The following is a 27,053-nucleotide window of genomic DNA, read 5'->3' as shown; positions in this document are numbered from 1 at the left end:
ATACACGGATTCTTCCCCTAGGTTCCTGCGCAAATTATATCGCCAGGCCCATTGTCAATATTATACTTGAGCTGCAAAATATCAACATCCTAATCGCATATTCCCCCCAACCATGCCATGTTTTACATGTATCCCCATCCTCCACTCTGCCATTTCAGTCACGCGATTGGCAGAGAAACATACGTTACAAAAAAAGCAACCCCAGGAAAGACGCCAAAAATGATCAAGACAAAAATATCAAATTTTCCACCGTTAAAATGACCAGGATTTTACAAACCCAGTCTCAATATGATCCCGCCCGCTTCGAAGTGGCCTCGTCTGCGTCATCATCGCCGCCTTCATCCGATGAATAGGCAACTCCTTTGCCTTTGCCTTTAAACTTATCCCACCCTTCCGGCCGTTCCGAAACTTTGACCTCGCGCAAGCTTCTTCGACTCACTGGCCGCTTGTTGGGCCCTCGGCTGGGTGTAGAGCTGCCTTTCGCGCGCTTCTCTGACGGGCCACCACCGCCTTCATTGGATGAATTCCATCTCGTTGGTGGCGTCGATGTGTTTTTGAGATCCCGCATTTCCTTTACCACGTCCGCGAAGCTCTCCTCTAGCGTCTTCATGCGCGCCAGAACCAGCCGGCCCATCCTATCTCGATCTGCTGCATCGATGCCGCGAGCCACACGCATGCGACTCTCCCTCATCATTGCCATGGCCATTTGCGTCTGGAAGCTGCCCGGCATACTCAAGTTCGCATGCGAGTCGTCCGCCCCCATACCAGTCTGGTCCGACATGACACTTAGATCAACAGAAGACAGCCGACGTCCTTCTCGAAGTCGGGCGCGAGTGGTATCTATGCTGAGCAGCGCCGTCCGACTGATTCCTCCGGCTTCAGTCATGCCGGCCGGTGGCACAATCGGTCGAGGCTTCGCCTCAGCAATTGTTGCCGTTTTTCTGACGGGACTGCGGCGTCCAGAACTCGTTTGTCCTTCTCCGGCGGTATTACGGCCGCTGCTACCGGGCTTCTTGGACTGTACCGGCTTCGGCGGCGACTTGGTCGCGAAAGCTGGTGTAAGAGAGGCCTCTTCTTCTGGATTGAACAAGATCGTATTCGTAGACAGTGTACGACTGTGCGCCCCACGACGTTGGTTGTGGGCGCGAGGGGTGGCTGGTGCTTTGGGTGCCATGGCTCCAACAGAGCTGTGGGACGAAGCCAACTTCCCAAAGCTGGCACCGAGAATCGGGCCGAAGTAGTCTCCTTGTCTGGCCATCAGGCGAGACTTATTCTCGCCAGCACCTTGTCCAAGGTTTGTGGCCGTGTCTTCTTCGTCCTCATCATTTGTAACAAGCTCGTCGTCACCATCTGCATCTGTATGATCTTTAAGCTCGACGTTGAAAGACGGTAGGCGGGAGGCAGACGCAGGTCCAGGACCAAACGCCCCATTATTGGACATGAACTCGGCAGGGTCACTGGCTGCAGATCTTACATCAGATACATGGCGCGGAAGGGGTCCTCGTTCCCAGCCCACACTCATCCGTCTCTGCCAGTCCGGCACTGCCCGGCTATCAATGGTTGGCCAATGGTTGCCACTGCCATCCTCATCGTGCTGCTCCATCCAATTGCGAATGGCATTTTGCGTCTTGCGCCGCTCATTTCTTCGCTGCGTTCTCAACGTCGCACTTGCTGGCGCTCGCCTGAACAACTCTTCCAATGCGCGGTCCTTCTGAAAACCTGCGACAGACTCCTCCCGAACACGAATGTTTGGACTGAAAAGAGCCGTACGGTTGACAGCATCACCAAAGGATATGGCGCGGCGTCTGCCTCTTCCGTGGTTTTCGACTAAGTCAGTGGGCTCAAACATGGAGGGTGCCAACCAAAACCTTTCGTAAAGATAGATGCAGAAGAGAATGGGGAAGTGCGTTGCCTTGATAATGGTGCGGTTCAGCCACACGAATTGCCTGAGTGGCATGCAGTAGCGGAGCGGCATTAGTACCCACGCAAATATATTCGTCGGGGCAATGTATGAGAATAAGGCATCATTCTTGACCATGGATATCGTGTTGATGGCAAAGACAAACTGATGCTCCTCTGTGGCGTTTGATGCGATTGCGGTGAAAGAATTGGTCAGCACCGTAATGAGGATGGTGACGACAAGGTAGTGGCAAATGATGAGGAAAACAACCATGAGAGATCTGGCCAGCCAGTTATAAGTCGGCCAGACATCCCACACAGCAGGCGTAAAGCCCATGAGAATCTGGAAAATCTTATAAGCAACCTCACTACCGTCACTCTGCACATTCGAGAGGGTAAAAAAGACGTAAAACCCGCTGCACATGATGAGAACGAGTATAAATACGGCGGCCAGATCGAGTGTCATGAGGCGAAATGCAATCAGCAGCTGCGAGAAATATTGGTAGTGATCGAGCACACTAAAGATGCGCGGCAGCAGCAATATTGCATTAGCGGCCAGCACATCGTAAGCCATGTCGTTCCAGTGATGAGGGTCAACAAGGAAGACTCCATAGGCGCGCATGCAGTAGTAGACGATGAGCAGGACCAAGATGCCGAGATCAAACACGTTCCAGAAGCTCATAATATACAGGGCAAATCCCTGTTCATTGAAACCGACCAGCTCGTCAAGCATGAAGCCCGCACTCCAGAACCAAAAGACCAGCTCTAGCCCACTGATATGCACTGAGCGTTGTATTAACACCGCCAGAAAGAGTCCAATCAAGACCGCTAGCGACAGCGTCGACAGGAAGGACCGATAACGAGGCACGCGGAGACGAGACAGCTTGAAAACGGAAGCCTGTCGTGGGTCATACAGCATGACGGTACGACGCCCGTTTGGGACATGGTACTGGGCATGTCTGGGCACCGTGTTACCCAACAACGGTGTCCTATCATCCGACTTATTTGGTGAGCCGTTTGCGTGACTGTAAAGGCCGATAGGGGCTTCCTCCCTGTGCAGTGTATCGGCAGACGAGTAAAAAGAAATGGCGCCGTTCCAGATGGCTTCAAGTTGCTGAACGACGACAGGGTGGGCGAGAAAGTGCTTGGCTGAGGCACGAATGGCAACCTCGAGTGTAGATGTGCGCGATGCGGTCAATGTTCCCTTGGCTTTTCCGGTGGCTCGGCTGGCAATGTCTTCAGACGCGCCTGGAAGACCTTGTAGGGGGTAGAAGTCGTAAGCCAGGGCGTCAATCAGCTCGCGGGTGGAATACTCCTTGAGCAGCTTGAGCGCCAAAAGTTCGCAAACTTTGGATCGGGTATTGCTGATGCCTGTATTGGCGGCGTATCGTTGTCCTTCCTTGTTGAACTGCAAGCAATTGGCCATGAGAGCATACACAGTGGCTCGGGAAAAGTGCTGGGCGCGAATCAGTTGCAGCATCGGTTTGACGAGAAATTGCGAAACCTGAGGAGAGCGTAGCTGCTCCCAGGTCAGAGATGTTTCGGTTCGAGTCGATACTATGATCCGAATAGCGTGGGTAATGTTGTAGACAGGAAGGGTATCTGTCAGAGCGGCGAGTCGTTAGCTTGGACCAATGGCGATGCAGCTGGAGCCTGATATTTCATACCAAGATGGGTAGAAGAGAAGAGTGGGATGACGGGCAGGCCACCTGGGCCTCGCTGCTGGGGTATAGCCAAGTCGTCTACGGCGTGCTCGTCATCCGGGTCTGGTCCGTCGCCGTGATCGAGGCCTTGTTCTTCATCATCTTCGTCATCTTCATCGTCGTCGGCCTCTGTGAAATCGGCCGTGGCATGCATACGGGCAGAGGATTGACGAGGTGGGCGATGAGGAGGCGGCGACGGGCTGAAGGTCTGATGAAGGCCGCCGGGACGGCGCTGTTTACCGTGACGGGATGTGAACATGGTGGCGAGCTGAGGCGTCCCCGGTAATCTACGCGATATGGGCCGCCATTAGGCGTTTGGCGAGGCAGAACTGCGAATAGAAGGGAGAGGGACTGGCGGCGGTGTCTTGCAGCACACCCACTGCAGATGCCCTGTTCAGGTTGGTGTGCAGGAACCAGAGAAGCAAATAGGCTGCAGACGCAAGAAGATCAAGATTTCGAGGTCGAGCAGAGCAGTCGCGGTGCGACAAGGGGTGGTGCTGGAGCCGGAGGTGGTGTGGCGGTTGCCCCCTTCAGGCGAGACTAGGTCAGACACACATTTGCGTGCCGCAGGTAATAGTCGATCGACAGTTCGATTGGTATCGATTTTTTTTTTCCCTCTTATCTCAAATAACGCGCCTTTCTACTCGGCTATCTGATGGGTTGCTACTATCAGTAATCTGTCAGTACCGTACCATCATTACCTAGAGCGCGACGAACGCGTGGTGAAGAGCGGGGTGCAAGTCGCAGCTCATTTATTCTGCACAGCATGAGAACGAGATTTGAGATTACAGGGCTCCATAGCGGCTCCGTTGCGGCTCCGGCAGTGGACACGGGCTGACAATGCTTTGTTTGCAGCCCGGATTATGGACTTGGGCAACACCTCTATCGAGGAATCCGTGCATTCTTTTGCATCCAAACTTCGAGGTCTTATCTACCCTCGAAGCTTTCTTCTTTGCAGAGTAAATATCTTGCATGCATACCGCATCAATGCATCTATAATGACCACCTGCAGCCTACTGATGCTGGGGTCATGCGGGTGAACGCATGACACTTTCTAGCTCCCCGCTAGGCCAATCCCACACTGATAATTGGACCACGCACTCTGCACGTTCTGCATGCTAGTCATGGGTTTGCGCTGGGCTTTGTCCTTGTGACGTCGAGAAAACAATCGGTCGCGGTCAAGAGTTTGCCAGAAATTTGCACTCACTGCAGAGACATTAGTCTCTTGTGACTCTGGTACTGTAGCAATGCCGCCGGTGCAAGTTGCGGTTCCCCTAACAAACACGCAAATCGTCCACTTGCTACTCGCATACTGTTCTTCCACGGCCCAAGACGATAATCACGCCGCCACATGCCCGTATCTGTTATGAGCTACTTGTCCGTAGGTGAGAATCCGCGTCATAAGCAGCCGAGATAGTGACTTCATCACAAGATTCTCTATACTGATATAACACAGCAGCTTATTCATGAAAATCTTACTTTTCAGGGTAACGCGTCACACGCTATACGAAGCATGTGGCTAAATCAATCGTGGCTCAGACTCGTGGCGCGAGCTATCAGAATCGGGTTAAGCTCCGATTGCCGTCCCAGTTAGGCAAGTCCGAAGCCGACAGGGCTGGCTATGCTCACTACCTTGACCTCGCACTGAGATTTTCAAACTATGCCTTGCTGATTACGAATATACCCTCAAAAAATCATCTTTATCTTACGAGAAAAAGAATAGTCAGGTTGGCTTGGCCAAGTTGTAGAAGAAAAAAATCTGACTAGAAGTGTGATGATCAGCGCGAAATCGGAGCCAAATCGTAGCGTGCCCGCCAGAGGCCGTCTCCGAGTTTTCGTGTAAGTACTGTCGGTAAGGCCATTACGGAAACGGCCTTGGCAGATTTGAGCGCTTTTAAATCAACCAGATTCAGGGCCATGCACCCGGCGATGATTGTTGAGCATCGACTCTACCCATATCGTAAGAGAACCTGCTGGTGAGACTGGCTTTTGTCGAGCTCGAGCTGAGTCACGGCGCGTAATTGGGCGGCAATGGTGGGAATCAGCGCTGAAACCATGGTTGCAAAGCAAATAGGCTCTCGACTTGTATATGGGGATGATACAACTTGTACAAGTCTCGAGGTTAGCAACTACTGGAGGCCACAAGTTTGGAAGTTCCATTTATCGAGGCCCAACCTATGCCGCCTCTACTGCTGCCCCTATTGACTAGTTGCTTGGTTCTGCAAGGTGATGTTGATGAATTTGACGCTGCAATGACAAGAAAAGCGAAGAGCAGGGTACAATAAACAGTCTACATAGATATAAGGGTCCATAGTCGCGAAAGTAGTTTAATTTGTCAGTTACCTGTTCTATACAACGCTGCGCAGACCTGATGTTGTTGACTAGTTTCTGTCCTGTGTAGACTTTATTGCAGCGACGTGGACGCGAATGCTACCTTCAATCGAAGCGAACAGCACGGCGGTGCGGTTGAGTATCTGAAATGGTCAAGGATGACTATGTGCTTTCTGGTATCCGTAAATTTTATAGTTACTTGAATCTCGCCCGGAAGGAGACTCGATATCCGATTCGGCCGCAATGTAGTGGTGGAGAGAGCCTGACGGACAGCGATTGAGGTGTCAAGGTGTGAAATCGTCTTAATGCACTGGTGTGGGGCCCTGACCTTTTGGCCGGAATTACTATTCGCAGCATCTGGCCAATCCAAACGACTCGAAACCCTTGTCTTTAGGGGGTTGCAAGGCGCCTATTAAATTGTAGCGCTTTCTTGGTTGCATTATGACGGCAGTAATCAAACTGCTTGCGCTGATCTATCAGTACAACCCACTGTAGCCTTATTTTGGAGGACTACTTCGCTGCTGGCTCATTGTAGGTGCAGTGGGCAGCAAGACTGGACGTAATGGGCAGAGCTTGTCCAAGGCACATTCAATAATAAGCAATATCCATTGTTCCAGGCAGGCAAAGCAATATGCTTGTCGAACTTGCTTCATGCAGCTTTATGGAGCAGTTAGCAACGGGCCAATGAGGCCATGAAGGGCGCCAGGAGGAGTTGGTCCCTGACCCCCCCAACTCCCTGGCAATGGCTGGCCACTAGCGCAGGCACTAGCAAGCCTAATAATTAGCGATAGTTTCAGGGGACGATATGGCCAATTACTCAACTCTTGGGCTAACTACAAGCATGCTTCCTGGAATCCTAATACAGACAGCGTCGCATCGTGGAGAAGAAAAGTAATCGAGTCAGATAAGGATTATCAGAAATAAACTAGAACTTGCATAACCCTGTTGCCGGATACTTGTCTGCACAAAATACCTACAGAGCTGGCGCTCCCTGATCCAATGCTCACCCCAGTGGCCCAGCCCATTTCTGCCCTGACATTTCCACACCCGCTCCTTCAACGTGACTCCCTATTCGTAGGTACTTCGTATTTCTCACAAAGCGAACCACGTTCGTACTGTGGTCCTTGCCTTCACCTCTTCTTAACATCGACTGCTGCCAAAGTGACCGCCGTGGAGGCCTCTTCGTCTCAGGCATAACTGTCGCGCCGTTGATGAAACAAACGCGGCCTGCTCCTACCCGCTGACGACCACGCCTGCCACCACTTCTCGAGCGCACGCCACTCAATTGGCGGCTCTGGCACTGGATGGAAGACTGAGCCGCTTCGGAGGCTTATTGACGTTGCCGTCCTGACCTCGACTGCTCCAGGTGCCGCTACTTCTGCGACACATTCCAGATCCGTTAACTAAAAACCGTTAATCGCCACCGCCATGGCTACCACCGTTGCCGCTGTCGCCATAGACAACGGTTCCGACAAGAGCGACACTCACGATGAAAAAAGCCCTCGAAAATCGGTCGAATCTACCCAGATGCCTTCTTCGGCGACAACGACTGAGGAAGATGCAGATGCCAATACACCCAAGATGACACATGACTCCATGGTGACCGTCCGCTTGTCTGAGCCGCCCTCTTTGACTCTCGACACATCTTCAGCCTCTGGTTCGGAGCCACCGTCGAGCCCAGTTGTCAGCCCTCTGTCTGCTGAGCTGGAAAACACCAAGACCTCCGCAAATAGCACCCATCCCGAGACTTCCGAAATGGAGGATGGACAACCCCCTCGACATAGTGTCGTCATCGTCCGGCACTCGACGAAACTACAACGAACCGATACAACCCGCAGTTTGCAAGACGAACTCGGCCAGTGCGAGGACGATGCTAGCGATGTATCAGAAGACCTGGAAGAGGTTGATTGGGAGGAACTCGAAAAGACGGAAGATCAGCAAACGAAAGACGACGAGACGGACAACGTAAGTGCCTCTAGCCGTTTCCCGACAATTCTGTCCATCTCGACCCAAATGCTCATCTTCTCAACCACAGTCGACGGCACTGCTTCTCGCCCGACTTGAACAGGAAAACGCAAAACTGGCTACGAACCCCAAAACCGTCAAAGTCCAAGCCGCGGAGAGGCTCATGGCAGCCAAAACCCGGCCGCCTTCCATGGCGCAGCTGCGCCAAATGATGAGCAGCCCGACACTACCCGAACTTCGATACTCGATGTTGCCATCACCTCCCATGACCGATCTGGAATTTTATGCCGCTCTGGTCAAAGATTATCAGCAAACGGCCGCCCGCCTGCCGACATTACTATCAAACAAAGTCAGAAAAGGTATACCGCCGCCACTCCGAGGTGTCGTGTGGATAAGCATGTCAGGTTCCAGAGATGCGCAATTGGAAGAGCAGTTTGATCGGTTCAGTGGCGAATCTAGTCCCTATGAGCTCATTATTGGCAAAGATCTTGGCCGAAGCTTTCCAGGCGTCGACATGTTCCGTGACCCTGAAGGTGACGGCCAACGTATGCTAGGCAATGTTCTCAAAGCCTTCAGCCTACACGACACAAAAATCGGATACTGCCAAGGTTTGGGATTCCTGGTTGGCCCCCTACTCATGCACATGCCTGACAAGCAGGCGTTTTGCGTATTGGTTCGGTATGTATACTTGCTCGGTACGCATCGGACCTCACACTAACATGATTCAGCCTCATGGAGCGTTATGACTTAAGAGCGTGCTTTCTGCCCGATCTATCAGGACTGCATGTACGCATTTATCAATTCCGAGAACTCCTGCGACACAATTTTCCAGCCCTCTCTGCGCATTTGGAAGAGCTGCAGGTTGAGACCGCCTATGTCTCCCAGTGGTTCCTCAGTTTCTTCGCAGTCACATGCCCGCTCCCCATGCTGTTCCGCATCTACGACGTTATTTTCGCCGAGGGAGCATCCGAGACCCTCATGCGCGTTGCTCTCTCGCTGATGCGGAAGAATGAATCTCGCTTGCTGGCTTGCCAGGAGCTCGAGGATGTAATGCAGCTATTGCTATCCCGCGGCCTGTGGGACTGCTACCACTATGATGCAGACGAGTTTGTTCAGGACTTTGCAAGCTTGACCGGCATCGTCACCCGCGAAAAGTTGGCACAGCTCGAACAAGCCTACCGAGAGTCACTGATTGCTACAGCCAATGCTGCTCGCGCATCTGACATTACGACGGCTGCTAGCCGATTCTTGGGGCGCATTTGGGCAAATACAAACACCAAGACTGCAACATTGACTCCCGGTCTTAGTGCGCCCGGCAAACAATTCAACATTTTGAGACGAAGCACATCGAAGCAGAGCCTCGCATCTACTCTCAACTCAGTCGAAGCGAGCTCTGCCAGCATTAGCAGCTCTACCTCTACAGACGCAACTAGCGTGTCACGAGACTCTGCCAATCCCGACGAGGAGGCCTCTAGTCGAGAATCTACACCGGTGGGACCAAAAGCAGCAGCACGCTCCAAAACAACAGAAGACCGATACCTGCACAGCCAGATTGAAGACCTCTTGACCGCTCTTACTGAGCTGCAACGCAGCAATGCGCTTGTCACGAACCAGTTACAGCGTGAACGTGAGGAACGTGACGAAGATCGTAAAGCCGTCCGCTCTTTACTTGATGGCCTGCGAAGGCGAGCAGGCACTTCGGAGTCGGAGGATGCAGAAGTTGTTGCTCGAAGTCTTCGTGATTCGGCTATTGCTGAAGACATTGAAGACGAGGAGTATGACGCAGCCGAGGAGAGCGACGACACAGCTACTGCTGACGATAGGAGTATAAAGGAAGTTGCTTCTGTGACTGATACAGACGATAACGACGCAAGGACACCAATAGCAGACGAGTCGCACGGGCATTTTGGGCATGAAGAGACTCTAGCGGTACTTGAAGAACCCGCTGAGCCGCCATCGACGGAAGATCTGTCGGTTCTCTTGGACCGAGTAGAATCGAGATTTGCGCCAGATAACAAGATAATGAAGCACCGATCATCGATGCTCTTGACCAAGTCTCAGCTGCGAGAAGAGCTGTCTCAGGCAAAAGCAGAACTGAGTGCTGTCACAGCGCAATGTCAAGATCTCAATCGGCGCATATATGATATGGACCAAGAAATGGCTGCGACAAAAAATCAGCTAAAGGACCGCCATAGCCATGTGCGAACGCTTCATCAAGAAAAGCAAAAATTGGAAAAGCAGCTACATAGTCTCCGGACTACGCGAGCATCAGCAAACCCGTCATATGATGCGGGAACGAAAGATGCAGATCCGGACTGGGCAGCAGCGGCGAAGGGGGTGAACGGAACGGGCTTGCGAGATTTTAAGCTTGGACGTAGCAGATCTACGCCGTCAAATCAGGACAGCCTATATAACAAGCGCATGTCGTCGCTGCAACGGCCTGGCGCAATGCCGACTGAATCACCGCCGAGCGAACATGAGGCATTGCTGCTGGAACTTGTGCAGGCCAAGACGGGTGAGGCGACTGCGAAGCAGGAAGCAGAGGAGGCGAAACAGAAGCTTGAGGCTCTGCGCAAAGCAACAGGGCTTGCGCCCGGCGACTCCCCATCATCATCGGCGGCAGTGGGAGCCATGGGCATGTTTGGGCGACTTACGGGGCAAGGTCCGGCAGCAACAGCAACACCAGAGCCGGCGGTGAAATTACCATCCTCGGCCTCGGCCAACTCGGCGGCTAGCGGTGGGTTTTGGGGGTGGCGGAAATGAGAAGAAGGTGAATGCTGTGTTGGTTATTTCCTGTACATAGGCATTCCACGGGCAAATCCATGATTTGCTTCCGTTGGGTATACGTTTAGCGAAGCAGCTTTGGTTGTTGGGTTTCAATTCTTTATTGGGGGAGCTGAGGATGGCGGCTATTTACGTATTAACTTAGGTATTGGCATCGGAATCAAGAGTAGAATGAAACATTTACAACGAATGAAACAACGGCAAATGTTGATTGGAAATGCGCATGACGCTGACACTAAGACTGACCAGGAGAATACAGCTGCAATAGGACGTCTTTTTCAACGTATGCTGTGTGCGATGATGTATATGCACAGCAGAGGCTTCCGGAATCACAGCACTAGAAAAGATCAGGGCTTGAAACAGATCAGGGAATAGTCGCACTTATGATTGACTTCTAATGGGTTTTGTTCAATGGCTAGCATTATGTTATAAACAGGTTGGTGTGTGTTGTAAGAAGCACCTATGGGTGTGGCGGTGCTATGCATAAGGTAACAGGCAAAATCGACAGGCTGGGCAAACGCCCAACGATGTGCGAGCTGCATCTGTAGCTGCGGAGCAGCGCCGTGAAGTCTGCAGTGTGTATCACCGAGCCAAGTTCACGCTGTCTTTCCAAACATGAATGGGCCGAATCTCGGACGATAGGACCCCTGCGATTCCGTGAGGGGATGAGGGGCATCGTTTATTATCCACACAGGCCATTTCGCTCCTGAATATTCAAGTTAGAATTTTTCAACGTACCAGAACTCTTTCACGCCATCACACAAAACCCCTAGCCCATCAATTCTCATCATGGCATCCGCTGCGTGCGCCAGCTGCGCAAAGTCGCCTCCCGAGGTCAAGCTCAAGCACTGTGTGCAGTGCCCCGAGGTCAAGTACTGCGGCCGTCCTTGCCAGACCGCTCACTGGCCCATCCACCGCGCCGTTTGCAACAGCCAGACCGGCAGCAACGCGAGGTCAGCCGGCAACAACAACAACAACGCGAGATCTGCCGGAAATACCAACGCTAGGTCTGGAGCAACGGCGACGGGAGGATCGTCGTCGGCCTCGGCCGGGCTGTCGCCTCCCAAGGGCCTGGAACAGGGCATCGCTAAACCATTTACGCACCTGGACAAGGGAACGTGGCTGCACGACCGCCCGCCCAAGGACGTCTACGCGCTGCTCGTCGACGCGTACCGTCTGCGCGTCGAGGACATGTACAACCTCGAGGGCGAGATTGAACCGGGAAGCCTGTACGGCGGCGCGCCCAACGGGCTCGCCGGCTTCCGGCGCTTCCTGGCCCGCGTGGCGGCGCGTCCGGGCCTGCTGCCGCCGTGGTGGAACGCGGACAAGAAGAAGGAGTGCGAGGATCTGGGCATGGACGCCGGGCAGTGGCACGACTTGCGTTGCGCGGTGGAGAAGAGCGACATTATCGAGCACTATGGAGATGGGCAGTTTCCGATGCAGCTGCGCATGTTTGCCGAGGCCGTGTATGGAGGGCCCGCGCCGGGGGGATTCAGCGGGACGGCGATGAGGAGCATGATGATGGCGATGGAGCAGGGTGGCATGGGGGACATGCAGGCTTCCAGTTTTGATATCTCTTCCATGTTAAAGAGGTAATGGATGGTCGACCGAGGGAAAGAGGAACATCCTCTTGCCCGTGGAATTTGAGAAGAAGGCTTTTCCAGATTGCCGATAATGTCTCTCCGTCGGGTGGAACAGGAACAGTCTTTTGCCCCATGATTGGAAAGGAAAGCTTCATCAAATTGCCAATAACGTGTCTTGTTGAAGTGGACTATGATTGTCAGTGCGTGAACCTATAGCCAAGATTGAAACTGCAGGCTCATCTTTCTTGTTAGTATCGCTCTCACGTATTCAAAGAAAAAAAACGGCTCTGTTGACCGGGTAGTGAGTTGGTGAGGTGCTTGTCTGGACGAGGTGAAGTCCGCTAGTTAGTATGTGAAGTCTTCCCTTGTGCCAGGGTAAAGTGAGGGAATTGTAATTGGTCCAGCATCCGTTTTCATTGCTGTCGTTGAGTGGCTGATGATTCGTACGACCTAGGTGCGCATGCACGACAGGAGGCTAATGGCGCCACGCCTCGGCAGTCGTGACGTCGGCATAGATAGGTTCAAGCTCACCTTGAGGACTGGCACGTGCTCATGCGCTGATGACAAAAAGGTGATAGATAAACTCATATCAAGAGATGCAGAATAATGATGGTCACGGCATGACAGACGGCGCAATACTGTCTCGAAGAGAAAGAAGAAAAGTTCTTGTCAAATTGTGGGAAACTCGATCCAAAGTTGTTAAAGTAGATTTTGAACATAAAGATGTTTAGCTCGTTGATGCTGGTGGTGGGAAACTAAGGATTAATAAGGGTGTAGGTAGCGTGTACCCGGGGAGGTGGTGCGCCGGGACGTTATCGGGCCAACCAGCGGCGCGCAACGGGCCGCATTGTGGGCCGGACTGATGACGAGGGAAGCAGGACGAAGTAGATGGTACATATCGGCATTTCTATTAGTTGAAAGACAAGGTACGATTCCAGTTGCTCAGCCAGAGTAGGGTCATGAATGTATTCAGAGAGTATTGTATTACATTGTTGAGATTAGGCAACCTTGCAAAATTAGTTATGGGGAATCGCTTCGATGCCATCACCTCGTAATAAGACATGTCAACAACGACAACAATGGACGGCGCCGGATTCTCTTTACTGGGTCCGTTGGTCTTGGTTGTTCCATCGCTTGTCTGGCTTGTGGCTTGTGGGCACCCAAGCACCTACCTAGGCAGCCAACTACTCCGTAGCTACGGGCAGGTAACGAAATAATAGTTAGGCACCGGTCCCGGAAATAGCAGCAGAAATTTATCGCCAGGCATGCAGCATGTATAGACAAAGAACGGACTGTTGTGCGCGCCGAGCGACCTGAATGCGCGAGATATTGTCATCAAGGCGATGCAAGCTTCCGCGGAAAGCCCAAGAGAGAGAGGCGTGGGCGCTCGCGGACAGGGGCGTCTGTTGCGCAACATGGTCAGACTGATTTAGCTATTTTTGATTCGCAGGCATTCGGAGAGAATTATTTGACCTCGGCGAAACCATTACCGTACCGTGTCGGTGGATGTTGCGTGTTCGCTGGCATCTGCAGTCGCCGCCTCACTGCAAGGAACATGGTGCTTTCACACGCGGCTTTGGGTTGTCAGGACCGCCGATGATACGGAGGCGTGTCGTGTTGGGCTTGGAAATGAAGAGTACGGATAAAGATTCCAACAAGGCCCAAGTAAAGAATGCAGACCGCCTTAATGGATCCTGGCTTCGCGACGATACCCTGCCAGGTGCCCAAGTACACAAACGGCGGGATCATTGGGCGTAAAAGGATCCTCGCAGGTGCTAGAATTTGCTCGGATTTGACACATCAGCAAGCTGGCGTATCTGGCTTCATCAGCGGAGCATTTCTCTTGTGCTTGGGAATGGCTACTGAGAGGGTTATTTTCGTCGCGCTCATTCTGTCGTCATCAGCTGCTGCAAGGTGTGTGTGTGCGAGTGCCTCGTCCGACCCCGTTGATTGATGCACACCTAAGAAGCCACGGGTGCCATAAAACAAGCAAAACCAGGTAAAAAGCTTGTCAGGCCAGTAAAAACCGGTAAAACGGTCAAAATTGGAGCTGCTCTAGCTCATCATTTAGCGTACTTTAAGGCTAGCAGCCGCCTTGCTTCGTTGCTTGGATTGCACTCAATTACAGCACCCTGCGGCGCACCGGTTGCGCCACAACGTCTCTGCCTATCTCTCTCCCTGCTTACTGACTAGGCAAATTGCTAAGGTAAAGAGGCCGCGACATTACAATCCCTTCCCCCTCCATTTGACCCCCCCTCTGTTTTATTTCCTGGCCATTTTGCTTCTGACCTTGAAAGCTTTCCCTCGGCCATCTTGTTTCGTCGTTCTTCCCTCCCTCCCACAAGCTCCAAATTTTGCCTCCTCCATCTCACATCTCGCCACGAAAGAATCTCATCGAACATTTCATCAAGTACGTGAAATTTCTCGCCCCTGCCATCGCAAGCTTTCAACCTGTCCTTTTCTGAGACGGAGACGCCCCCTTTACCCCCCAGCTTTCACAAAGCAACTGCTAGTCTCCTTTGCAAGCCCCATACAGGCCATACCTAGCTACCTACCTACCTACCTACCTACCTACAAGGCCAGGAAGTCGAGCTTTCGCTAACAAGCCAAGGGTCTCTTGCCCCCTTAGCAGCCAAAGAAAAAAAAAAACACAAACAGCCTGCCCTTTGCGCCAAACAACACCACCCAGCTCAAACACGTCCTCGTTCCTAGCTCATCTTCCATCGGAATTTGACCAAGAATACAGCAAAAATGACTGATATCGCTGATGCGACCCCGGTTGTCAACGGCGCTTCTCCTTTCGAGAAGAATAGTATGGTGCGTCTGCCTTTTTTTTTCTCCTGCATTCTCCCCCATCGTTGCTCAAGGCTAACCCAGGAGACAGTTTTTGCATGTGACGCACACTTGATCGCGTGGCCCAAACAGCTAACACATGGCCTCTAGACGCCTCTGGCCTTACCAAGCCTGCTGCCAATGGTATGATTTGCGCTCTTGACACATTTCATTCTCGTTCCCGGACTTCCGAAGACTAACATGCCTGCCTTTGCGCCGCGCCTTCCTTTAGGCCGCAAGTCCCTCGCCGCTGATGCTCAGCCCGTGACACACTACCACTCCGACTTTGCTGAGCTCCTCTCCTGGAAGAATCCTCGTAAGTCCAGCCTCCAAAGAGAAGACGCTGCGGATAGGTTCGTTTCTAGTCAGCTAACCACTGGTGCTTCTTGCAGGCAACTCCGCCATCGCCTATGGCTCTATTGTTACTTTCATTCTCGCCACCCGCTTCTTCGACATCATCCGCTGGGCCATCAAGCTCTCATGGATGACTCTCGCCGTCACCATTACCGCTGAGGCTGTTGGCAAGCTTGTCCTTAACAGTGGCATTACCTCGCAGCTCCGTCCTCGCCGATACTACACCATTCACCGCGACACTGTTGAGGGGTTCGTTGGAGACGTCCACGAACTTGCCAACTTTTTCATTATCGAAGGCCAGCGCATTCTCTATACCGAAAACATTGCTGTCTCCGCTGCTGTAAGATTGAACCCAAATTGGCAGTCTGCCCTTAAGTCTCGACTGACCCTGTTCTAGGCCTGCTTCGCTGCCTTCGTCTCCTACTTTCTCGTCAAGCTTCTTCCATACTGGGGTCTCGCCATCCTCGGCACCACGCTTGCTTTCTTCGTTCCCCTCATTTACGCCGCCAACAAGGAACTCATCGATGAGCAGCTCCAGAATGCCTCTGACCTTATCAACGCCCAGACTGCTCAGGTCCGCGACGCCGCCCAGAAGCAGGCTGATCAGCTCACCGCTCTTGGCAAGCAGTATGCCGGCGACTACACTGGCAAGGTCCAGGACATGATTCGTGGCCGCCCTGCTCCTACTGCTACCTCGGCTGCCCCTTCTGCTCCTGAGAAGACCCCCGTCAAGGCCAAGACTCCCGAGTTCCCTACCGCTCCTACCGAGGAGCCCGTCGCTGCCGCCAAGGAGACCGCCCCCGAACTCCCCGAGATACCTGCTGTTCCCGAGCAGGAGCCTCTGATCGCCGCCTAGACGCGAGACTCACAATAATGTCCATGTGCACATGATCTACGAGGGCGAGGGGGGTCCTTTCTTGGTGGTTTTAACTGTCACGAGGACCTCTAGTCAAATCCGTCCTATGACTATGGTTTTTATGACTATTTGGGCTTCGATGCGGAAAGGTTTTGCGACGATTCTCATATCTTTTTGGTTTCTGCACGCATTTTTCTCGGTTGGAGGTCAGCCGGGACTGCCTTCAAAGCATGGCGTCTTGCTGGAAAGCATCATTCAGTGTGTTTTTCATGGTACTGTTATACTCGTGTAGGAAAAGAAAAAAGGAACAAGGAGACACAGGAAGACACCTGGGGAAGGCGGTGCAAGATGGCAATTGTGTTGTTAATGGTGGTGGCAACGAGCATGTTTCCTTCCTGTCCTGCGGCTTGAACTGCACCGCTTTGATGGAACTGGGACCTTCAAAGTTGATTGGTTTTGAAGACTGCACAGCGCGTGTACGCGTTTTCTGTTTGTTTGTGTAGTTTCACAAAGGGCCTCCCTGCACAGCTTTACCTACAAGTGCTTCTAATTGATTTACTATTACAATTTCGCACTTGCAACTAATGTCTGGTGGGCCACGCCTGATCTGAAGCTCTGGTCAAGATGAACTTTGATTCGTGCACTCGCTGCCGGCTATGTGTGAAATGTTCTTTTCCGATGTGCGGTAATGCGTGATGAGATAATTTGTGCAACTATGTAGTCTCCAACCAGTACAGTTGTTTCCAACCCCTATGCGAAGAATGATCTAAAGATTTGTAGAAAACAAGACGGGCGAGAAAGAGCGCAAAAAACTACAGATAAAACTCCGTCCCAGCTTCCTTTCCCAACCGTGGCAACCCTTGGCAGGGTTACTACTTTCTGCTGCGCTTGCCGCCCGCACCACCACCGCCCTCGTCGCCCGCGGCTCTCTTGCGGCCATTTTTGCGCCAAAAGTCCTTTGACTCGCGCTTCTCCCTCGCCTCCTTCTTGGCCAGATTGTCCGCCATCTTCTTCTTGAACTGCGCGCGCGTCTCCTCCTTCTTTGCGCGACGCTTGGCGGCGGCGTCGTTGCGCAGCGTGAGCAGCTGCTGCATGAGCGCGCGGGCCTTCTTCTCCTCGCCGTTGCCGCTGCCGGCGCTCGGCAGCATGGCGCGCTTCTGCATGTACGTCTGCTTGCGCTGCGGCTTGGCCTGCACAATCTGTGACTTGTAGGGGAGCTGGGCGGCGAGGGCGCGGGGCACCTTGAGGGGGTTGAAGCGGCGGTCCTGGCGCTCGACGGGGCGGTACTGCGAGTTCTTTTGCTGCGGCGCCGAGAGGCCCTGGTCGCGGCGGACCTCGCCGGTGAGGCGCATGGGCTGCCACCCGATGAGGTTGGTGACGGGGTTGTAGAAGCGGCGCGGCTTGATGGGGTACCAGGCGCGGAGGAAGACAATGTCGCTAAGGAGGATCTTGTCCTCGAAGGTGGCGCGGAAGTGGCCCTCGGGCTTGGAGAGGGCGCGCTTGATCTGCCCGCGGACGCCAGAGACGGTCTTGATGGCGGCGCCCTCAAATTTTGCAATTTCGAGCGAGGTAGTGAACATGTCCTTGATGAAGGCGGTGTTTTTGAAAATCTTGTACGGCGTGCCGGTGAGCTTGAGCTTCTTGACAATCTCGGTCGACTCGTCGACGGAGAGCACGGTGCCGGTGGCGGCGATGCGGAAGCCTGGCGTGCCGCCGGCCATGGAGTTGAAGGCGACGAAGCCGCTGTTGGGCGCGATGAGGGGCGCATAGATGGTACCGAAGCAGTGCATGTGCTCGGGTGTGTACTTGAGCATGCGGTTGCGCGTGCGCGAGTCCGAGATGGAGTAGATGGGCAGCGACTGGAAGCGCCGCCACCCGAGCGAGAAGATGAGCGGGTCGTTGGTCTTGAGAATCTTGCGGTGCCACCGGTGCCGCTTGATGCGCACCTGCACAAAGCCCCAGCGGTCCTCTGTCGGCGTGAGCCCGCCCACGATGATGGGCAGCCGCGCGTCGAAGCGCGACACAAACTCGGCCGGCACCCCGTCGAGCACAAGCTTGGCGTACCGCCCCGCCCGGAAGCCTTCCACCGCCGACCGCTGCTGCTCGTCGAGCTCCTCGTACGCCTCCTTGTTGATGTCGAGCTGCTTCTTGATCGCCGCTTTTTGCGCGTCGTACCAGTCGTCCTCGCCAAACTCCTCTTGCGCGTCGCCGCCTTCGCGCCGCGCGTTGGCCTTGTCGTTGAGGAACCCGTCGCGGTCCTCCTCCTCGAATCGCTGCCGAAGCTCCTCCTTGCGGCGCGCATTCTTCTCCCGCTCCGCCTCAATGTCCTCGGGGGTGGGCTGCACCACCGTCTGGGTCTTGCTGCCCTCCTCGGCCTCGAGATCTTCAAACTCGCCGTCGCCTTCGCTGTCCTCGTCAGCGTCCGAGGCGCCGTTCCAGCTTTCCCCTTCGCCGTCGTCACCGCCGCCGCCGCGGCTCATGTCGGCTGCGGTAAACCTGCGGCGCAGAGCCTCCATTTGTTCCTCATCTGCCCACTTGGTCGCCAGATCTTGATAGTGGTAATCGGGAATGTAGCGGTCTTCGACGAGGTCTTCTGTTTCTTGCGAGGTCTTCTTGAAAAAGTCGTCATCATCTTCGTCTTCGATATTCTCCTCTTTTCCTTCATCCTCCTGGCCCATCCATCGCTTGAGAGCCTCCTCTGGTGTCATCGATGTATCGTACATGAACCGTGCGAGGTCACCGGTGTGGTAAGAGCGCTTGCGACCGTGCATTTTCAACGCCTTGCCAGTCAAGTCCTCCTTCCATCGTAAAGCAGCAGCCTCTTCGTCTGAATCATAATCTTCTTCGTCTTCCTCTTCATCGTCGAGCCCAGACATGGAGCCCAAGTCAGAGTCGCTATCGGCAAATGCAATATCGTCCTCGCCATTCTCTTTGTCCACATCTTTGCGGAACATGCTGCCTAACCTGCTCTCATCGAACTCGGCCTCGGAGTCTCCGTCTTCACTGCCACTGATGAGCCCCTCATCGTCCATGTCCTCATCGCCATCGCCTTCGCGCTCAGCCATTCTCACTTTGCGCTGAGTTTTGCGACCGGTATTTTCCTCCTCCTGCGGCACATCCTTGATGGTCTCTCCGCCTTGAAAGAGTTGCAGACCCTCGTCTGTTTGGCCGAGAAGTCTTCGCTCACCCTGAAGACCGATGATCATCTCTTCACCCTCACCACGCTCCCCATCATCCTCAGCGTCCTTATCAAATGTAAAGCCCTTTTCTTTGGTGATCCAGATAGCGTCACCGTCAATTTTCAGGCCGCTGCGATCAGACATGGGAGCATGGAGTCTCTTTTCCTTCTCGTCTAGTCGTCTCCGGCCTTTCTTGCCTGTGATCTTGGCTAGAGCTTGCTCCATGGCTGGTGTAGGACAGGGATCTGGCTGGACCTCCATGTTGGCGATGGTAAAGTCGCCGAGACCCGGGATATGTACTCGCTGGTCCTGCGCCGCAAAATTTGTGCCTCGCAGGTAGCCGGACAGAACAATCGATCGGTCGCATTTCGGATCGGCCTCGATCTTGGTAGGATGTGTGATGTCGCGGAAACTGTCGATTATTGAATACGGATGTGCGTTACGCCACACTAGAGGGCGTGGATTTTTCATTACGGACAGAAACCGAGAAAGATTGTGGATTTCGCGATCAGGGTAGCGACCGTTCATGACACCAGACAAGTAGAAGAGATGCGCGCCTTGGTACAGTTCCGTCCAAAGTCGCTTCTTGAGTCTCTTCTTGGCCTCTTTCAGAGCTTGGGGCTTTCGGAAAAGATCCAAATGTGTCAAGACACCAAAGACATTGCCAGGCATACCGGTGGCGGCAAGAATGTTGAGGAATTCCATGGTTTCCATTTCGAATCCGTAGTTGCCGTCGATGAGCAACAAAACAATATCGGCAATCTTGGCAATGTCGACCATTGCCTCGAGCTCGTTCGGACACTCGACAAAGGTAAGGCGCTGCTTTTTCGAAGTAATGACGGTAATCGGGCCCTGGGGGTCGGCAATGGTTTCTTTGGCATATCGGCGGATCAAAGACTTGAGCAAGGTTGTTTTTCCTACGCCGGGAGGACCGACGAGGGCCACGAGTCGCGGAGGTGCCTCATCAGGAAGTCTGTCGACCAGAGGAACGTGGTATCTTCTTTCTTTGATCTATTATGGTAGAAGGGTCAGCAAGTTATGCGCCACGGGGGCAGGCCCGGTTCTGCGACATACATCAGAGGACCGAGCAGCCGTTCGCTGGAGCTTTCCAGGCCGCGCAAAGGCAAAAGCCTTGGGATTGCGCTCTCCGGAGCTCTGCTGCTTCTTCTCCTTGGATTTGCGGTGCGGCTTGTGCAGCTGCTCCATGGTTGCGGCGTTCTATCGTCGTCGAAAGCAGGAAAACTGAATTGGCCGGCGGCTCTACCATAAAAATTTCTGGAGGGCGGCTTATCGATAAAGAAACCGGCGCCCCGCTGAAGTCGCGGCACGCAAAGCACTTGCCACCAGTGCCACCCTGCCGCGCTTCTTACAGGCTACAGCCGGACCATAAGCGTTTTGGTCAAGCTGCTTGAAACTTTGTAATTAGATAGAAACGTATCGCACCTCCCTCCCAGGTACCACTTCTTCTCAGGCCAGTGTGCACCACAAATACGATTCGACCCAGATCCGCCAGACGAAGAAGTCTGGCCGCGCTGTGGCTGTCGTGACTGGTTTGAAAGCCAGCCCTCGATCGCTCGATTGCAAGTGGGCCATTCACTAGTGGTCAACAGCGTCATCTTTTCGTAGTAAAAATGCGGATTAACGCCTTCATTGATGTGAATTAGGCCTGATATAGGTTTATATCATCCAGGCGGTACACACATATCTGTTTGATTGCAGGCAACTTTTATTTGGATGTTGAAGTTTAGCGAAGCATAACCACTACGCGCTAATAAGGGCTGAAAGCCCAGGCACCTCTGCTTACCGATGTAACTCGGCAGAACAAGCAGTGCGGTGGTGCATCAACCAAAAGTTGGTCACCAGCGCTTAATTCGTTAATCCAAGCGCTGAACCTAGTAAGAAACAAGGACGTTTGTTCTCTCATCACCACGCCATTTCCCTTTGCTGTACACCTTGTCTACATTCCGCGACCATGAATAGCCCGACTACCGACAGAAACTCCGGTTTCGAGAGGCTCTTTGCGTCCAACGAAGGCCAGAATGAGCTCTGCCGACAGTTAGAAAGAGCCAAGGCTGCACGACAAGAGGCAACCCCCGAGCCGTCCTCACCTGACGACTACGCTTCTACTGCGGAGGATTTCAAATGGCAATGCGACATTTTGTATAAAGAACTCGCAGGGGAGGATATTGAAAGCATACGACTCGCAGTCACACAACCGGATTATTGGGCAACCGAATGCCGACAGTACGCGGATGTGTTGCAACAGTTGCTCCTGCAAACGCCGAACGAAGGAGAAAACAAGAAGACCCCAACTGCTCAACAATGGCGAACGGCAGCATCAGGCTACAAGCACATCATAAAACTTCATGGAATGTCCGTTGACGAAGCCGATCGTATACGACATTCGATCGACGATCAAAAATATTGGGCAGAGGAAGTTGAAGTTCTCCAACAACGCGTCGCATTCCTAGAGCATCAGCTCTATGAAGACTATTGGGAAAAAAAATTAGACATCCAGCGAGAACGGAAAGAACGGGTAAAGCGCTGTCTACAGTCCCTTGGAGGTGTATCACCGCCGCGACCAATGCACCCCTCCCCAAACAAAGCTCTGCGGCCGGATGGCAGTATTGCTACCAGGACAAGATCAAAGACAAGGAATGACAGGAAGCTTAAAAGTTGACGCGCAAGAAATAGTGAGGCTGGTCCTACGGCTACTAGCACGAGTCCAAAGAGAAAGAAATCTTCGCCAAGTAGGAGGAGGGTTGTGATTAATTAGCATTCAACAAATTTTTGGAACCCCGATTTTTGCAACGTACGATTTTAGTATTGTCAATAGCCTATACATTATTAGGAATACCTATATCAGGTCCCCAGAAGGTCCGTTTTGGTATGAATGGCGCTGTTTATGTTGTTCATGAAAATGGTATGCAGGGAAAGGGTGCACATGCCTCGGTTATCAAAGTCAAGAACGTAGGAACCAGGGAGATCTTTGGAGCACAGGAGCCGTACTTTAAGATTAGCGACAACGCAGATACCGCACAGCAACGGTTTAACTCAAGATGCACATTTTGGTTTATACTTTGGGCTGCTTGCTAATCTTTCAATGTGAATCAGCGACGAGGCATCCATCCACAAAGCTTACAGGACCTTTTGGGTGGCCAGCAACAAGGCCGGCGGCCCTCTCTTGATCATCTCTGCCTAGACGTAGCCAGTCAAAATACCTTGAAGTGCAGTTGCGAGTGACATTGATTCGCTTTGCAGGCGTTCCTCAGTGACGACGAATGACTCTGGTAAGAAATCGCCAACGTCGTGTCCCAGAATCATTTTGGCCACAGCCTCTCCGCTCGACCAGCACAAAGGCATGCCGTAGCCATTAAAACCAGCCGCGATCCACTCACCGCCGTCTTCTCCACGACTTGTCGCGCTGGCCGGCAGTTTCCCAATCAGCGGAAGTCGGTCTCCGGTGAAGCCCATGATTCCGGACCAAACCTTGCGTACTTTGTGCTCGCTGGTGTCTTCCCACCCCTTGACGAAGCACTTGGGGAGTTTGGTGGTAATGTTTTCCTCACACGGTGCGCCCACGACTGAGTCGTCGCTAACAAAAATCTCGTTGATCTTGGCCTTTTCGCCGCCGATAAACACATCGCCAGAGTTTGGGTTCTGGTTGGAGTAGTACAGACCAAAATCCATCATATTGTTGGCTGGGTCAAACCCGCCGCCGCCGACTCTGCTCCAAGTGATTGCACGCCCCTGGTTGCCAAATGTTGAGGGTGGCTTTTGTGTCGACATGGTGCCGCGGAGCGGGTAGATCTTTCCACGAAGACCAGGCAAGAGATGCCCGGAGTAACCATTCGTGGCATGGAGAATCTTGGATGCACGGACGACACCGCGAGGTGTGGTCAGGATATACGGATGCGTGGCGTTGCTGGGGTCATACGCAATTTCCGTGACTGGTGTGCTGGTCTCAATTGACAACCGTGAGGCATACTGCTCTTTCAGTTGGGCCCAGAGTCTGGTGATCAATCGATACGGCCAAAATGCACCATTTGGAAAGAGAATTGCTCCCGAGTTCGCCTTGACGTTGTATTTCTGAGCCGACCCCGTCAGTAATTATGCAGATATAAACAAGCAAGACCATTCGTCAAACTTACTTCCGCAAGTTCCTCGACAGTTAAGATTTGGGTCTTTCCCGCCTCTTCTGTCACATGCTTTTCATACAGCATATGTCCTTCTTTCTCATCGTTGAAGGACTGGTCGTCATCAAAGGCAATGACGTCCAAAGTCCTACGTACGACACTGGCCTCTTTGAGCTCGTCAGACGAGTTCGCCAGCGAATGCATCTTTTCGAGCGTTCTGTTTGCGAATCGCGCAATTTTCACAGCCTGTTCTTGACCAAAATGATCAACAATAAGTTTGAAGTGGCCAGGTACAAAGTTTGTGAGAAGGCCTCCATTCCGACCAGTCGCACCGCTCGTCAGCTTTCGTGCCTCAAAGACGGTGACTGAAGATGTAGCAGAAGGCGTATTGTCGAGCAGCGTCTTAGCCATGCTACATCCTGTGACGCCGGAGCCAATGATGGCGTAGTCAGTCATCGAGGATAGGGTAGCAGACTGCGTCTCGGACATGGACGGGTGTGGAGGGAGCTGCCAGAACGCTGTCGTGGGGTTGGCACGAGGAAGCTGAGGATCGGCCACCGCCTGAGCATACAATTCCTCCATGAGGTTGGCAGATATTGGGTTTGTCATTTTCGAAAATGACTGGTGCCACAATGGCTGGTGCTGTGAGCGGCGTGATGTTAATGACAGAAAATGTGGCTGACGAGGGATAGATGCCTGCAACAAACAAAGGGCCTGATTAGTTGGCTAAACTTTTTGTTCGTCTGGCTCCTTTGCGCCACCTTAAATAGGTCGATGAGTTCGGCCAAAAGGAACAATATGACACTTCGGCAGCCGTGGAGCCCGTAGGTGGAAGTAATGCCTGGTGAGCAGTACTCTTGAAGTGTGGCGTATTCTTCGTCAGTAGCTAGCGTCTCTTCTTCTTGATGTGTGTAGGTTCACTACCGGCGAGATCTTCGAGCTGCCATTGGTTGAGCCTCGCCTCACACAATCATCAGAGACATGATAACCACCAGAACGTGGCACTGGGGAACCTCCACAAGGTACCACCTTTGTGCCGCCTTGACTAACCCTTTATCTGGATGCCGACACTCCGAGTGGTTGATAAAAACGCCAGCTGACCGGCACGTTTGCAGTGCTGCGATTGGTTGCTACATTAGTGCCGCTCTGGCTCATCTCTGCGACCGATAGGGTCAAGTTTGCGGGGAAATTATCGAGGCATGTATCCAAGTGGAGGCGCCGATAAACGGTCCTTGCATGGAACTAGTCCGTGAGGCGCGGAGGAAGAATCATCGCCAGGGTTCTCCGCATACGGCGTTAGATAGTCTATTTGCAGTTGAGCAAGGTGGAGTTGATAGGTTGCGATTGCGATCCAACCCATCTCCGCTCTTCTTTACTTATAATCAGGCATCCCGTTGCTATCACGGGTCCAGCTCTCGACATGCAGGTGCTCACTTCTGCTCGGTTGACGCTCTGATTCTGCTCTTCATTCCGCAGTGGTGTCGATATATTCCATCTTTCTCAAGACAGCGCAGCAATCTGCGAAAGAAGTGGCTCACATAAACATGACTCGGCCGACCGAGAACCGGGAAGACCCGTCACTATGGCCGCCTGGAACGCTGGCTCTGGAAGACTGTAAGTCGCTAGACTCGCGTCGTTGTTACGCCGCGATAGTTGCTCTCGTTTTGCGAAATTCAAGTGACAGCTGATCCATCCCACAGTGCAATCCGCCTCCAAAAACGTCATTCTACACCCAACTCCGTCCTCGGATCCAAATGATCCACTGAATTGGACACCTTGGCGAAAAACCGTCAACTTTACCCTAGTCTGTTTCTATGTCTTCTTGACCTTCGTCCAGCTGGATGTTGGCTTCACCTCGTGGGATCAGTACCAAGCTGAGCTCGGCTTCTCTGTCGATTTCCTCAATGCAGCCGCCGCCAGCAACTATGCTGGCCTCGCCGTGGGCTGCGTGTTCCTGGTTCCCTTGGTGCACAAATATGGCCGCCGTCCCATGTACATCTTCAGCACTGTACTGCAGTTGCTGTCCTGCGTGTGGCTTGGCGCGACACGCACGCGTGGCGACATGATTGGCAGCAACCTCCTCTCTGGCATCAGTGGTGCCATCAGCGAGACCATTGTGCAAATCACCATTGCAGATCTGTTTTTCGTTCATAATCACGGAGCCATGAATGGTTGGTACCTGTTTGCCACCTTCACGGGTGCCTATCTTGGGCCCGTGGCGTCCGGGTATATTGTGAACAGCCAAGGTTGGCGTTGGGTCTGGTGGTGGTGTGTAATATTGTTTGCTGTGAACCTGGTCTTGATCATCTTCTTTTTCGACGAGTCCAAGTACATCAGCATCATTCAAGGCCAACCCGATACTCGCTCCACTCCAGCTACAGGTGGCAACAAGCCAGGAAACGTTCAGGTCGTCGGCGACCAACTTGGTAAAACCGAGTCTGGCTTAAAAACAATAGACTCCACAGCCAAGCAGATGGAGCCTGTCAATGTGCACATCGACCCAAACATCCCCCTCAAGACTCGCTGTCAGCGTCTTGCATTGGTCACAAAGACTGACGGATCAATTGCCAAGGACTTCTACCATCCACTGGTGCTCCTTTTTAGCTTTCCCGCCATTGGTTTCATCGCTTTAACATATGGTAGCCTACTGGCCTGGTTCGCCGTCACGACGTCTGTACAGGCGACATATTTGTTCGGCCCACCGTACAACTTCACTGCCGCAGGCGTGGGTTTGATGAACCTTGCCCCGTTCATCGGTACCATTCCCGCCATTTGGATTGGTGGGTACTTGAACGACAAGTCAATCGTGTGGCTCGCGAGGCGAAATGGAGGGGTATATGAGCCGGAAATGCGTCTATGGATGTCACTACCTATAGCTTTTGTGACACCCGCTGGCATTCTCATGTTCGGGCTGGGGCTTTACTATGTAAGTCTAGCGCCATCAATGTTGGCCGCATTTCATGAGAGAAGCTGGACTAACCCTTGTCTATGCGTAGCAAGCACCTTGGCCGCTATTGGCCGTTGGTTTCGGCGTTTTCGGCTTCGGTCTTGTGGTCGCTGGTGACATTGGGCTCTCCTACGCAATGGATTGCTACCATGATGTGAGTTTCCCATTCAACCTAGCCAGGCATATTCGCTAGAACTCATGAACCATCAGGTTATTGGAAATGCTTTGGTCGGTGTCGTATTCACGCGGAACGCCATGTCGGTGGTTGTTCTCTTCGCTCTCACACCGTGGATCGACGCTATGGGATTGCGCAATCTCCATATCATGATATCTCTGCTCTGTTGTCTCCTTCTGTTGATGCCCGTGGCGCTGCTTAAATGGGGAAAGAAGGCTAGAATCGCAACGGCGGCGCGGTACAGAGAGATGGCCCACCGACAGCCAACGCATCGTAATAGTTGACATTATTTATTATGCTTTATATTAT

The 27,053-nt window shown here is 52.9% G+C and overlaps 7 protein-coding genes across 7 annotated transcripts; 4 read left to right on the top strand and 3 right to left on the bottom strand.

The window, feature by feature from the left end:
* Positions 1–283: 283 nt before the first annotated feature.
* BBA_00457 (integral membrane channel protein) lies at positions 284–3,861 on the bottom strand (the record flags this gene model as incomplete). Its single annotated transcript, XM_008595554.1, has 2 exons — positions 284–3,501; positions 3,567–3,861. The coding sequence occupies 2 exons, from the start codon at positions 3,859–3,861 to the stop codon at positions 284–286; spliced, it is 3,513 nt and encodes a 1,170-aa protein (XP_008593776.1).
* Positions 3,862–7,361: 3,500 nt separating this feature from the next.
* BBA_00456 (GTPase-activating protein GYP5) lies at positions 7,362–10,661 on the top strand (the record flags this gene model as incomplete). Its single annotated transcript, XM_008595553.1, has 3 exons — positions 7,362–7,898; positions 7,969–8,576; positions 8,627–10,661. The coding sequence occupies 3 exons, from the start codon at positions 7,362–7,364 to the stop codon at positions 10,659–10,661; spliced, it is 3,180 nt and encodes a 1,059-aa protein (XP_008593775.1).
* Positions 10,662–11,471: 810 nt separating this feature from the next.
* Positions 11,472–12,278, top strand: BBA_00455 (MYND domain protein, putative; the record flags this gene model as incomplete). The annotated part of the gene is made up of 1 exon (XM_008595552.1): positions 11,472–12,278. One exon carries the CDS (start codon positions 11,472–11,474, stop codon positions 12,276–12,278), a length of 807 nt encoding a protein of 268 aa, XP_008593774.1.
* Positions 12,279–15,298: 3,020 nt separating this feature from the next.
* BBA_00454 (cell lysis protein-like protein) lies at positions 15,299–16,307 on the top strand (the record flags this gene model as incomplete). Its single annotated transcript, XM_008595551.1, has 3 exons — positions 15,299–15,413; positions 15,490–15,791; positions 15,849–16,307. 3 exons carry the CDS (start codon positions 15,299–15,301, stop codon positions 16,305–16,307), a joined length of 876 nt encoding a protein of 291 aa, XP_008593773.1.
* An 872-nt stretch (positions 16,308–17,179) lies between these two features.
* On the bottom strand, positions 17,180–20,692 carry BBA_00453 (AARP2CN domain-containing protein; the record flags this gene model as incomplete). Its single annotated transcript, XM_008595550.1, has 2 exons — positions 17,180–20,497; positions 20,561–20,692. The coding sequence occupies 2 exons, from the start codon at positions 20,690–20,692 to the stop codon at positions 17,180–17,182; spliced, it is 3,450 nt and encodes a 1,149-aa protein (XP_008593772.1).
* A 1,992-nt stretch (positions 20,693–22,684) lies between these two features.
* Positions 22,685–24,231, bottom strand: BBA_00452 (FAD dependent oxidoreductase; the record flags this gene model as incomplete). Its single annotated transcript, XM_008595549.1, has 2 exons — positions 22,685–23,575; positions 23,638–24,231. 2 exons carry the CDS (start codon positions 24,229–24,231, stop codon positions 22,685–22,687), a joined length of 1,485 nt encoding a protein of 494 aa, XP_008593771.1.
* A 935-nt stretch (positions 24,232–25,166) lies between these two features.
* Positions 25,167–27,028, top strand: BBA_00451 (MFS transporter, putative; the record flags this gene model as incomplete). Its single annotated transcript, XM_008595548.1, has 4 exons — positions 25,167–25,236; positions 25,323–26,548; positions 26,619–26,723; positions 26,780–27,028. The coding sequence occupies 4 exons, from the start codon at positions 25,167–25,169 to the stop codon at positions 27,026–27,028; spliced, it is 1,650 nt and encodes a 549-aa protein (XP_008593770.1).
* Between the last annotated feature and the right edge of the window lie 25 nt (positions 27,029–27,053).

Source organism: Beauveria bassiana (assembly GCF_000280675.1).
Source record: "Beauveria bassiana ARSEF 2860 unplaced genomic scaffold BBA_S00001, whole genome shotgun sequence".
NCBI lineage: Eukaryota > Fungi > Ascomycota > Sordariomycetes > Hypocreales > Cordycipitaceae > Beauveria > Beauveria bassiana.
The sequence above is the reverse complement of the archived record's forward strand: the minus strand, read 5'-3'. Positions and strand labels throughout refer to the sequence as shown.